This window comes from Cyprinus carpio, chromosome A21 (assembly GCF_018340385.1).
Source record: "Cyprinus carpio isolate SPL01 chromosome A21, ASM1834038v1, whole genome shotgun sequence".
NCBI lineage: Eukaryota > Metazoa > Chordata > Actinopteri > Cypriniformes > Cyprinidae > Cyprinus > Cyprinus carpio.
Genome location: NC_056592.1, coordinates 1,187,111 through 1,200,765, shown reverse-complemented (window position 1 = coordinate 1,200,765; position 13,655 = coordinate 1,187,111). Strand labels below are relative to the sequence as shown.

General features: G+C 30.8%; 1 protein-coding gene across 1 annotated transcript in view; it reads left to right on the top strand.

The window, feature by feature from the left end:
• The first annotated feature begins 1,938 nt into the window (after positions 1-1,938).
• LOC122149259 (ferrochelatase, mitochondrial-like) overlaps positions 1,939-13,655 on the top strand; it is a 15,389-nt gene continuing 3,672 nt past the window's right edge. Inside the window, exons 1-9 of the mRNA XM_042778500.1 lie at positions 1,939-1,986; positions 3,505-3,607; positions 4,604-4,723; positions 4,820-4,968; positions 9,632-9,766; positions 9,881-9,987; positions 12,289-12,387; positions 13,243-13,350; positions 13,478-13,642. Coding sequence (XP_042634434.1) covers positions 1,950-1,986; positions 3,505-3,607; positions 4,604-4,723; positions 4,820-4,968; positions 9,632-9,766; positions 9,881-9,987; positions 12,289-12,387; positions 13,243-13,350; positions 13,478-13,642 — 1,023 coding nt within the window. The 5' untranslated portion in view covers positions 1,939-1,949. The remainder of the gene's footprint in view (positions 1,987-3,504; positions 3,608-4,603; positions 4,724-4,819; positions 4,969-9,631; positions 9,767-9,880; positions 9,988-12,288; positions 12,388-13,242; positions 13,351-13,477; positions 13,643-13,655) is intronic.

Here is a 13,655-nt window from a genome sequence, read left to right as displayed (position 1 = left end):
GAGGGCAGCAGAGACGCACTGTGCTTCTCTTCATATTCACTGCAATTTCATTGAGAAGCACCCGGCTGCAGACTGCAGATCGAGGCGGGGCTGCACCTGGGGCGGGGTTGCACGTGCATAAGGCCACGTACTTTCACGTTAAACACTTTTGAATGTCCCAATGATTAATTTGTGAATTCGACTGGTCCAGATTAAACTTGCAGCAGAGCAGACATCTCTTGATTCAATTATAGTGAGTCAAGTTAACAATATACAACTGCATTATAGTAAAGGCTTTTGTAAAACTGCACAGCATTTTTTTTGCTTTTTAATCAACATAATCTGTCCTACACCAACTACGCAGACATTTCTTATCAAGTATGTCTATGAAAGATGATCCAACCAATCAGATTAGTTATGGGGCGGGGCTGCACGTGCAACCCCGCCCCAGGTGCAGCCCCGCCTCGATCTGCAGACTGCAGCCGGGTGTACTTGATTTCATTTGCTTTCACGTGCAAAGTAAAGATCTTTTTTGTTAACCCTGTCCTTTTATTATATATAATTGAATTAGTAAAATTAGTAATTGAAGAAATAAAATGAATAATTTATTTAACAAAAAATGAGTTAACAAGGTAGCCCTGTGCTTTTATTATATATATAAAAAATGAATTAGTCGTTGATATGATAAACATTTAATATGGAGGCCTAAACTTGCAGAATAAAAAAGTAAATGTAAATTTAATTTAAAAAACAAAAACAAATAGTTGAAAATAAATACTATGTAATCTTAAAATTATCTTAAAATTCTATAATAATTTATTTAATAAAAAATTAATTGACAATGTAGACCTGCGCTTTTATTATAGAATATTATATATATATATATATATATATATATATATATATAAATATTATATTATATATATATATATATATATATATACACACACATATATATATATATATATATATATATATATATATATATATATATATATATATATATATATATATATAAAATTAATTAGTTGTTGTCATGATAGACATTAAATATGGAGGCCTAAACAAATAAATAATAAGATGAAAAAAATTGAAACGTAAAGAAAATTGGTTAAAAATAAATACTATAAAACAGAATATGATAGTACTACTTATCTATACTGTTAAGATAATAAAATAAATAATTGAATAAAATTAATTTGCAAAGTAATTTGCTTTCACATGCAAAAATCTTTAAGCTCTGTGCTTTTATTTATATATATTTGTCCTCATTTCTAAGTGGCTTTGGATAAAAGTGCTGCTAAATGACTAAATAAATATATGTATATATATGTGTCTGTGTGTGTTTGTAATAAAAGGACACAGCAAAAGAAATGAATTTGTACAGTTAGTAATTGAGGCATAAACACTAATAATAAAATAAATGTAAATAAAAATAAGTGAATAATAAAATTAAAATTAAAAAGGGTAAAAATAAATGCAGAAAATACTAAATAAAGAAAAAAAGGAATACAAAAATAAATCCAGGACTAAATTAATTATATTTGTTTTATGAAGTCATTCGTTTATATTTGAGCCTCGATAACTGATAAAGTATGGCATCTTACACTAAGACATGCTGCGACTATTTTAAATCAAATATAAAAGCTGCTTTTAGTTTTGCATTGGGCCTCAAATGAAATACAGACTGTAATCGCTGCATAGTTTTGAATGAATGAAGCCTAACGCGCGTTACTCAAGGCTCTCGTCCCGGCGTGCTGACGTACGGGAGGGCGTGTACGGGGGGGCGGGGCCAGTGTACGTCACCGCTCCGTGATAACAGTGACAGCGATCAGCGGCTCTATATATCGGAATTTCTACGCTTTAGAGAGACGGAGGAAACAAGGAAGCGCTTCCGTTCTGCAGTTTAAGCGTTTAAGTGAAAGAAGCGCTTTGGTTATGAGGTTGATTTATTTCGCATGTTTTATGTAATGTCGGTTTTGGGAGGCGTGTGCCGGCTTTTGCAGCGTAAGTGTGTTTACGACTCTAAATCCACTCATTCATTGACTGAGGTGATTATTTAAATTAGGCTCTTCGATGAATAATAAGCGTGTGTTTTCACACCTGTGTGAAGTGAAATAAGTGCGAAACGTCCACAAAAAGCAGGAGCTGAAGTTTCCGTGGCGTTAACATTATGTTACACAACTTGCGTAACTGCGCCAACAGCGACTCCCTGCGGCCGCGCGGCGCTACTGCAGCGCCATCATTACTCCTGTCTTAAGTATATTTTACCACAAATTCTCATTACTTTAATGCAGAAAATGTCATGCTGATCACTGTAATGAATCGGAAAATTGCGTGGAGCTGTTCTAGATCCTCATTACTTAAATACAATTTGATGTTTGATTGTTTTATTTAAATCAGCATGATTCAGCAAAAATATAATTTAAAGCAAAATAGAAATATTTTTAAAAAGCAAAAGCTATAAAGGAGCACTCATCAAAATTACTAAAACTTAAATTGAAACGAAAAACTGAAAATATAAAAATTAAATCTGATACAAAATACAAATAAAAATGATTAAAATATATAAAAAATACTAAAACTTAAAAATGAACATAAATTAATTAAATTAAAAAAATGCGTTATTTATTTTGTTGCTATAAAAAATTTTTTTTTTTTTATATGAGTTATGCAGAATTCATAATTGGATTAAAAATATTAAATTTTTTTTTTTTTAAATATGAAGATATTTTTTTTTTTTTGAAAAAATCAGATTATTTGTCATTGAAAATATTATCACAATGCAGTTTCTTCATGCAAAATATTATTTATTTTTTTTCCCAGTGAATTTGATCTGCAAAACCATGTTTAGCGTGCATTTTTGTTTGATGCATGTTTAGCGTGCATTTGTTTTGTTTGATGCATGTGTTTTGCATGCATTTAATTTGTTTGATGCATGTGTTTAGAGTGCATTTGTTTTGGTTGATGCATGTGTTTAGAGTGCATTTGATTTGTTTGATGCATGTGTTTAGAGTGCATTTGTTTTGTTTGATGCATGTGTTTAGAGTGCATTTGTTTTGCTTGATGCATGTGTTTAGAGTGCATTTGTTTTGTTTGATGCATGTGTTTTGCATGCATTTAATTTGTTTGATGCATGTGTTTAGAGTGCATTTGTTTTGTTTGATGCATGTGTTTAGAGTGCATTTGTTTTGGTTGATGCATGTGTTTAGAGTGCATTTGTTTTGGTTGATGCATGTGTTTAGAGTGCATTTGATTTGTTTGATGCATGTGTTTAGAGTGCATTTGTTTTGTTTGATGCATGTGTTTTGCATGCATTTAATTTGTTTGATGCATGTGTTTAGAGTGCATTTAATTTGTTTGATGCATGTGTTTAGAGTGCATTTGATTTGTTTGATGCATGTGTTTAGAGTGCATTTGATTTGTTTGATACATGTGTTTAGCCGGCATTTGTTTTGGTCAAACTGTTTCATGCATCTGTTCTGACTAACAGGTCTCATGTTTCTGCTGTGTTTGTTTGTGCAGTGGTCAGGTTGAGTCCACCGCTGAGTTTGTACGTGAGACAGCAGTCGACGGCCGCAGCTGCTGCATTTATCAGTTCACCCCCTGCAGAGACTCAGGAGAGCAGGTACAGAGGCTGCTATTGACCTCACAAACATCCAGCCGATCACACGGCCAGAAATAAACCTTGTGTCAGAGCGACATTAACCTCCACAAACAACCGCTTCTCCTCTAGTTCCGGAGGAAAACATCTGCTGCGGAAACCGACATTCGTCTACACGCGGAGGAAAACACCTGCTGCGGCTGCTCTTGTTTGTAAGTTTTTTTAAACAGTAAAAACTATAAAAAATAAATAAATAAATAAAATATGAAAACATTAATGCTTGCTGAAAATAAAAAAATATCAATATTAGATGGAAAAACTAAAAAAAAAAAAAAAAAAAAAAAAACAAAAATTAAAAATGTTGCCTTGACAACTAACTGAAATAAAATAAGTTTATGCTGATGTACTGAAATAGCTAAAACTGAAATATGTAATTTATTTATTTATTAAAATGACAAAAGCACAACTGTGGATATGGGTTTTTGCTTTTTATTGTTATTGTCAACTAAAACTAATAAAAATATATATTTTTTTAAATAAAAACATTTAAGTTAAAATACAATAGAAATATTTTTAAATTAAAAATGTGAAAAGTTGCATTGGCAACTAACTGAAATAAATTAAGATGATGCTAAAATGACTAAAACAGAAATAAATATGAAATAAATAGAAGTAGTAAATATAAATAACTTTTAAAAAATGACAGAAGCACATAAAATATAAAAACAAAAGCTAATTTAAACAGTATATAAATAATTCTAAAATTCACATTTTAGTTTTAACTGGACTACAGGATATTTTTACAATATTTTGTGGCTCTAAAACACAGTCTGTTTTGCATTTATGAAGCATTCAGGAAATACGAAGCAAGAAAGTGCATTAAAATGTGAAATGTTTCCTCTTGTTTTAAATGTGTGTTGTTGATGTTGATGTGCAAATGTCTCTGTGGGTTTAGTTAGAGCTTCTCACTCGTCTCGATCGCTGAGGATCCGCTCAACTTTCTGTTCATTTCTTCTGCAGAAAACCCAAAACAGGGGTTCTGATGCTGAACATGGGCGGCCCGGAGAAACTGGAAGACGTGCACGATTTCCTCTTACGGCTCTTCATGGACACGGACCTCATGCAGCTTCCTGTGCAGAAGTGAGAGCGATCCTTTATAGAAACAAGCTCTGGAGAGCAAAAGAGAGACGTGACGCCTTTTACAGCTTCTCAAGTGTGCTTCTGTGTCTTCTGCAGTAAACTCGGACCCTTCATTGCCAGAAGACGCACTCCGAAGATCCAAGAGCAGTACAGTAAGATCGGAGGAGGCTCTCCTATCAAAGCCTGGACCAGCATGCAGGGAGAAGGGATGGTCAAACTGCTGGACGAGATGTGTCCAGAGACGGGTGAGAGACAAGGGTTAACGCTTGCATGCATGCAAAATAATGCAGAAAGACAGCAGCAGTAAATCAGGCATGCATGCTTAAGATCTCATTACTTTAGAATGCAGGGGGAAATTATTTTATATTTTTTTTTAAATGAAGAATTTTTTTTTAAATATATAAAGTAAATATTTTAAAATTATTCAATAAAAAAATTAAAATAAAAAATTATAAAATAAAATGCTTCTATAATATTTATATTATATTATACAATTAATATTATAAGATTTATTATATTTTTATATAAATAATACATATAATACTACAATACTGTTGTGACTATTTAATACAGATATTCTTAGAAATATTTTTCAAATTATGTTTTACACATATTTATTATAATAGTTTTTCACAGTATCAATTAAAAATTAAAAATATAGGGAAAAATAACAAATAATTAAAATAAATAGACAATAAGTTTAATAAATAATAAAATGTACATAAAATAACAAATGCTTTATTAATATATTTATATTAAATTGTACCGTTAATATTATATTTTTTTAAATAAATATAATTTAGATAAACAATACATTTAAGACTATAGTGACTATAAAAATGTTAGTTATTCTTAGAAATATTTTTTGAATAACCCAGTATACATTTTCTGAATAAGGAATTTTTGAAAAAAGGATTTTGTTGTGATCAGCAGTAACCTATGAAATATGAATTTGAATTTATTTTTATTTGATCAGGGACAATGCACAGAAAAAACATTAGTCTAAAAAAGAAGAGATGTCATGTGCCAGGTTATAGCAAAAAATGCTAATTTCCAAAATGCTGGACAGGTAGATGTTATAGGCCCTACGTACAAAAGTTCATAAAACATACAGAACAATACATAAAATCATTACTTTACTCACATCATAAAAACACACTCCACTTCAGGAATCTATCACTTACTCACTCACTCAGAATTTACATCGTTCATATCACAGTCAATTTAGTGCGTACAGGTTTGCTTTAATAATAACCACTGTTTGGACAGGCGTGTTAAATGTACTGTATTTGTGTTTGGAGATAATTTCATTTGGAAGAATATTCCAAAGGTTCGCTGCCTTATAAAAGAATGATTGTTGACCATATGTGGTTCTACGTTTTGGAACACTGCACTCTCCTCTGACTTGTCGACCGTGTGGCTCTAGAAATTCTCTCCGAATTTAATGTGACAAATTTTCTCAAGGTGGGAGCAGCAATGTTGTGGATAATTTTAAATAAAGCAGAAATTTGATTATATTTAATGAGGTTTTCAAAACTCAAAATGTTATATTTACTTTGTACTTTACAGTGATGGTACTGGCGAGGCTTTTTATCATGGATTTTTATGGCCCTTTTATATAATGATTCAAGTAATTTTAACGATGTTTTTACACGCCTGAGACCAACTAGACATGCAATACAGAAGATGTGGGACAATCATAGTGTTGAGGTATATATTTGAGGCTTCCGTAGTTAATGAATTTCTAATATGTTTATAGTTCATCAAATTAAATTTCAATTTATTACTAAGATTTTTTATGTGACTTTTAAAACCAAGGTTCGAATCGAGTATTAGACCTAAATATTTTGTTTCCTTTACATTTTTAATTGTTTGTCCATTTACTTGAATTTCTTGAGTTACTTGTAATTTACGTTTATTTGAAAAAAACATTGAGACCGTTTTATCAACGTTTAAGGTCAGACAAGACGTATGTAACCATTGTGCAAACTTTTTGCATCTCTTTTGATAATTTGTCAGCAACCTCCAGCTCATTTTCCCCAGAAGTGAAGATAACCGTATCATCAGCGTACATGATTATATCAACGTCCGAACACACTGTAGGGAGGTCATTTATATAGATGCTAAAAAGCAAGGGTCCCAAAATAGACCCTTGCGGCACTCCCATCGAAGTGGCTCTGAACACAGATTGGATGTTATTCACTTGCACACACTGATGTCGGTTTGCTCAAATAAGATCTTATCCAATTTTGGGTGTGCTCAGAGAGACTGTATTGATTTAATTTACTGTAAAGTATCTGGTGATTGACAGTATCAAAAGCTTTACGCAGATCAATGAAGACTGCTCCCACCACCCTTCCCCGATCCACATATGCCCTGATAGTTTCCAGGAAGTAACAACAGGCAGAGTCTGTTGAGTATTTCCGTCTGAAACCAAATTGCATTGGATTTAAAAGAGCTTGTGATTCAAAAGTGGGTAGTAAGTTGCTCTGCCACTGTCTTCTCGAGCACTTTTGACGCAGCTGGGAGGATACTTATTGGACGATAATTGTTCATGTCTTGTTTGTTCCCAGACTTAAATATTGGAGTGACCATCGCAGGTTTTAAGGCTGCTGGAAAATACCCTCACTAATCGATTGATTGATCATTATTGTTAACGGATCAGAGAAGATGTCCTTATATTGTTTAAGAAATGAAGTATCAAGTCCATAAATATCTTTTGCTTTTCTGTTGTTTAGCACAGTAATAATTTTTTCAACTTTAGTTTTAGTTATTGAGCTAAGATTAAAACCAGATTTGTCACTGATTGTGAGAAGGGGGTGAGCAATGTGAAATTCTGAGCCATTTTTTGGATATTGTTTAAAAAATAATCATTAAAATTTGTTGCTATTGCAAAAGAGTCATCAATAATTTTTCCCTCTATATTTAGACAAATATTCTCACATTTTGACTTTTCCTTTCCAATCAGTTTATCAATATAAATGCTGTATAAATTATATATAAATTTTATAATAATTAATATGTACATTTCACCCCAAAACATCAAATACAAATAAATAAACGAATAAATAAACTCACACTTTGCAGTAAAATAACTCTTTAAGTGATACAAATAAAACAATATCGTTATTAACAATAAAAAAAAATACAACAGCAATAAAATGATGCGCCACAGATGATTAAATGTCTCACATTATACTGTCATTACATTAGAATGTAGAAAAAATAAAAAAAGATTAGAAAAAAATAACAATAACATAAAACAGTTAAGTGATTGATGATTAGATTGCTAAAATAATTAGAGAATAAAAATAAGTAAATAAAAAATAGTTACATTTGTAAAAATAAAAATGTATTATTTTATATTATTTAAATTAATAAAAAATAAACAAATTTACATGATGCATCAAACAGTACAGTACTATTGTAAGTATATAAAAAATTTAATAATGCAAAGTAATGTTTTTATAGTATGAATTGGGTCTTTATGCATATATATATATATGAGAGAATAATCTCATTTGTGGTCTAAAAACCTGCATTATTTCACAAAACATTGAAGCGAGTGATGTTCGATCACTAATGCTCGTTCACAGACAAACCTGGAGTTAAATGAGTGTCTTTTGTAACAAATCATAAAGTAATCAGAGTGAAACAGACGAACTGTCGTCTTCGTTGTCAGTGTTGAGTGCTGATAAAGTGTGTGTGTGTGTGTGTGTGTGTGTGTGTGTGTGTGTGTGTGTGTGTGTGTGTGTGTGTGTGTGTGTGTGTGTGAGAGAGAGAGATAGATGCAGCTCAGAGGAGTGTCTCACACACACCTCTGATAAACAAACGACTTCCTGTTGTCACTGGCTTTCACCCCAAAACATCATAAATTAATAAGCTGATCAATTAACACTCAATTCACAGTAAAATAATTGCATAAATAAAACAATCTGGTCATATAAACAACTAAAAAAAAAAAACAAGTTAAATAAAGAAATATAAATTAAATAAAATATACATTTAAGTAAAATAAAAAAGTAAAATGAATTGTTATTAATTAATTAATTTTAAATAATTAATTAAAAACAACCTTGCAGAGTAAACAATGAAATTTATGTTGTTGTTTTTTTTTACAGAAAAATGAATAAATTGCAAAAAAACAAATTAACCTTAAATGAAGAGACCACATAAATGACTAAATAAACGGATAAATTAACACTCAATTTATAGTAAAATAAATGTATAAATAATATAAATAACACAGTATAGTGATTTCAACAATAAAACATGCATATAATAATAATAATAATAACACTAATTAAAAACAACTGTGTGGAATAAACCAAAAAAGCTGCAATCAAAAATTACACAAAAAATGAATAAATTGCCAAAAAAAAAAAAAACTGATTGTGGATTTGGAAATGTTATCATATAATGATGAAATATTAACAATAAAAATGATTGTGTTTTTGGAAATGTTATCATATTGTTCAAATAAACAAAGAAATAAACCAAATTATGTTTATAGTAATTTATATTTTTAATCCCAAATTAACTCTGTTTACAGTAAAATTTGTGTATTATTATTAATAAATATAAAATATTATTTTTTTTGTTTTAATCTGAAAAAAAAAATCTGGTAATATCAACAAAAGTAATTAAAACATTCATTGTGCAAAAAAAAAAAAAACTAAGCAATTAGCAATCAACAAATTTAACAAAAAGCTACAAAGAACAAAAAGGTAATTGTCTTTATTAAGCACCGGTTCATTTAAAGACAAACTAAAGACGTAGAATAAGATGAAATGTGATAATTGACGTGTGTCTGTGTGTGTGTGTGTGTGTGTGTGTGTGTGTGTGTGTGTGTGTGTGTGTGTGTGTGTGTGTGTGTGTGTGTGTGTGTGTGTGTGTGTGTGTGCGCAGCTCCTCATAAGTTTTACATCGGTTTCCGGTACGTTCATCCTCTGACGGAGGAGGCCATCGAGCAGATGGAGAAGGACGGAGTGGAGAGAGCCGTGGCCTTCACACAGTACCCACAGTACAGCTGCTCCACCACAGGTGACCCCTCCTGACGCTCACACACACACACACACGCTCACGAGCTCCAGCCTTCACCAGAGCTGACGTTCCTCTCGTGTGTGTGTGTGTGTGTGTGTGTGTGTGTTTCATCAGGCAGCAGTCTCAACGCCATCTACAGGTACTACAGTAACCACGGCAACAGGCCCATGATGCGCTGGAGTGTGATTGACAGGTGGCCGACACACCCACTACTGATCGAGGTAACACACACACACACACACACACACACACACACACTTACATCATCATAATCAGTAACGGCTCTGATATGTGTAATGATTCTGAAAGAAGTCTTTTCTGTGTTTGTTTGATCAAAAATGCAGTAGAAATTGTGAAATATTATTGTAATTAAAAATATCTGTTTTCTGCGGAAGAGGATCAGGGCCAAGCAATAATACAAAAATAAAACCATCTCAAGATTAAAGTCATCAGAATGCGAGATTAAACTCGTTATATTTAGAGAAGACGTCAAAATAAGATGTTGAGAATAAACACACTGGTGTCATGTTCGTTTTATCTCGTCGGACGGTGTTAATTAGTGTCTGAGTATTTAGACTTTTTTCTTGAAATGTAACGATTCTTTTTTTTTTTCGAAACACGGCTTTTTTTCTCGTAATTTAATTAGTTTTTTCTTCAAACACAACAATTTGTTTTCTCGAAATTGAATGACTTTATTTTAAACATTTTATTTCAACATTTTTCAGAAAATTTAATGAGTTTATTCTCAATATTTTATTTAGACTTTTTTTTCTTGAAATTGTACGTTTATTTTTTCGAAACGACTTTTTTCTCGTAATTTAATGTTCATTTTAAACATTTTATTTCAACCTTTTTCAACACAGCAGCTTTTTTTCTCGTAATTTAATGAATTTTTTCTCGAAATGTAACTATTTAATTCTCAACATTTTATTTCATCATTTTTCTTGAAATTTAACACGTTTAGTCTCGCATTATAATGACTTTAATCTCGAGATGGATTAATTTTTTTATTATTGCTTGACCCTGATCCTCTTCCGTAGTTTTCTTTGTGAATCTCTGTTAAAGTGTAATGTATTTCTGTGATGTGCAGCTGTATTTTCAGCATCATTACTCCAGTCTTCAGTGTCACATGATCTTCAGAAATCATTCTAATATGATGATTTACTGCTTAAGAAACATTTCTGATTATTATCAATGTTGAAATCAGTTGTGCTGCTTAATATTTTTTGTGGAAACTGTGATGCATTTTATTTTTTTGGGTTTTCAGATGTATAGGTTGTTCTGAAGAACAGCATTTATTTGAAATAGAAATCTTCTGTAACATTATAAATATCTTATAAATGAAATTTAATGAGTCTTGGTGAATAAAAGTATTAAAATGCGAGCGCTAGTGTAACTCTTTGGAGCGAAGCATCAGCTGCTGTTTCTCGCGGATCAGATCTAATAATGCAGCGATCGAGTTCAGTTCATTCACCTCTGAACTCTCAAAACCGCAGATGATTGTTAGAAAATTCACATAAAATATGTAAAGACCGTCTTTGCAATAACTGGTCCAGCTTTACTCCCTTTAACACGCGATGTGTCCGTTTTGATTTATTTGCAAATCGATGAGAAATGTTAAAAACTTTCTAAGTTTGTGTAAACATTTTGTATTTTAATTAATATGTATTGTTAATATTAAATTAATTTATTAATTTAATATTTTATTTATTTATTATGTTTTAAATTTAAGAAATTTTCATTGATATTTTCCTTCTATTTTTATATACTTACAATAGTACTGCACTGTTTGATTGTATTATGTAAATGTATTTTTTATTATTATCTAAATAATATAATATGATATTAATATATAATATAATAATTTTTTATTTTTTTGAAAATTTAACTTTTTATTTTTATTCTCTAAATATTTTAATAATCTAATCATTAATCAATTTATTTATATACTTTGTAATTGTTCTTTTTTTCTATTTGTTTATTTCAATTTTTCCCTACATTCTAATATTTAATTTTTTTAATTTATTATATTTTAAAGTGATATTTGTAAGACATTAATATTTTCCTTATTAATTTCTATTTTTTAAATACTTACAATAGTACTTCACTGTATGATGTATTATGTAAATGTATTTTTTTATAATTTATTTAAATAATGTAATATGATATTAATATATAATATAATACATTTTTATTTTATGTAAATAACTTTTATTTACTTATTTTTATTCTATAATTATTTTAATAATCTAAACATTAATTATTTTATTTTTATACTTCATGTTGTCGTATTATTTTTTTCTATTTTTTTATTTTAATTTTTTTTTCCTACATTCTAATATTATTTTTTATTTTTTAAATTATTGTGTTTATTATTTATTTATTTATAATTTAATTTTTTATTTATTTATTATGTTTTAAAATGATTTTTAATTGATATTTTCCTTATTATTATTATTATTATTATGATTAATTTCTCATCATTATTTTGCAGTAAGGATGATGTTCCTCCTGTCTTTCAGTGTTTCGCTGAACATGTTCGTAATGAGCTGGAGAAGTTTCCTCCAGAGAAGAGAGGCGATGTGGTGATTCTGTTCTCGGCTCATTCTCTGCCGCTGTCTGTGAGTCTCACCTAATGACGTTTAATCAGCGTCTCTGTATGTTTATCCCTCAGAATGCATTCAAAACCTGGACCTGAAGAATCGCTATTTTATAAAACACTTATAAAACTTACACATAGTAAGATTTTTCAACTAAAACCACATTGTATCTGATCAGAAGCTTCTCATTGATGAGTGAATGTGAAAAATTCTTAGTTTTGAAAGTTACCATGGTTTGATTCATTCAGAAACTTAGAAAATCTTTGAAATTTGAAATTACAAAAAAAATAAATAAATAAATAAATATTGATGAGAAATCTTATTTGAATATGTCATTGTACGAAATTCATATAATCTGAGATTTTCCAGTGTTAACCTTATTGGAATTAACGTAATTAAATTAAACTCTGATTGCACAAAAAACTGTCCAAATTTATAAAACCTGCATATTCACTCTAACAAAACAACATAAATATTAATTTTTCCATTTTTCATGCTGCAGTGCATCATCAATAAAGATTCGTAATTCCGTCTAAATATAAAGGCTAAATATATTTTACAAGTGTTTTTGACACTAATGTAACTCCATAGATGATTATACATAAGTATTTTTGGCACCTAATGGTACTGCATATTTTTTTTTTTTTTTTTTTTTACATGGTTATATCTCTTAAAATAATTATAAAAAATCTTAAATTAAATAAATGTGTATTTTGATGGTCTTGAAGCATTTGCAAAGTTGCATAACTTACTAAAAATGACAGATTTGAATATATGCATATGCATCTCTTCCTGGTCAAACCGTACTTGGTTATGCATTATGAGGGTTATTCTTTGTTTCGAATGAGAAGTAATAAACAAGCCTGTGGTGTTTAGGTGGTGAACAGGGGCGATCCGTACCCACAGGAAGTTGGCGCTACGGTTCAGAGGGTGATGGAGCGATTAGGACACTGTAACCCGTACAGACTCGTCTGGCAGTCAAAGGTCAAGATCACCAAAAGTGAAGAGAGTCTTGTTTTTATGATGATGAAGAGCAGTGGTCCTCTAGTGGGGATGTGCTGTAACTGCGCTCGGTGTGAAGCTGATCTGTGTCCCTCCTGGGCTCCTGTAGGTGGGGCCGATGCCGTGGCTGGGGCCGCAGACCGATGAGGTCATCAAGGGCCTCTGTCAGCGCGGGAAGAGGAACCTGCTGCTGGTGCCCATCGCTTTCACCAGCGACCACATCGAGACGCTGCACGAACTGGACATCGAGTACTCGCAAGTCCTCGGAGAAGAGGTCTGTGAGAGAG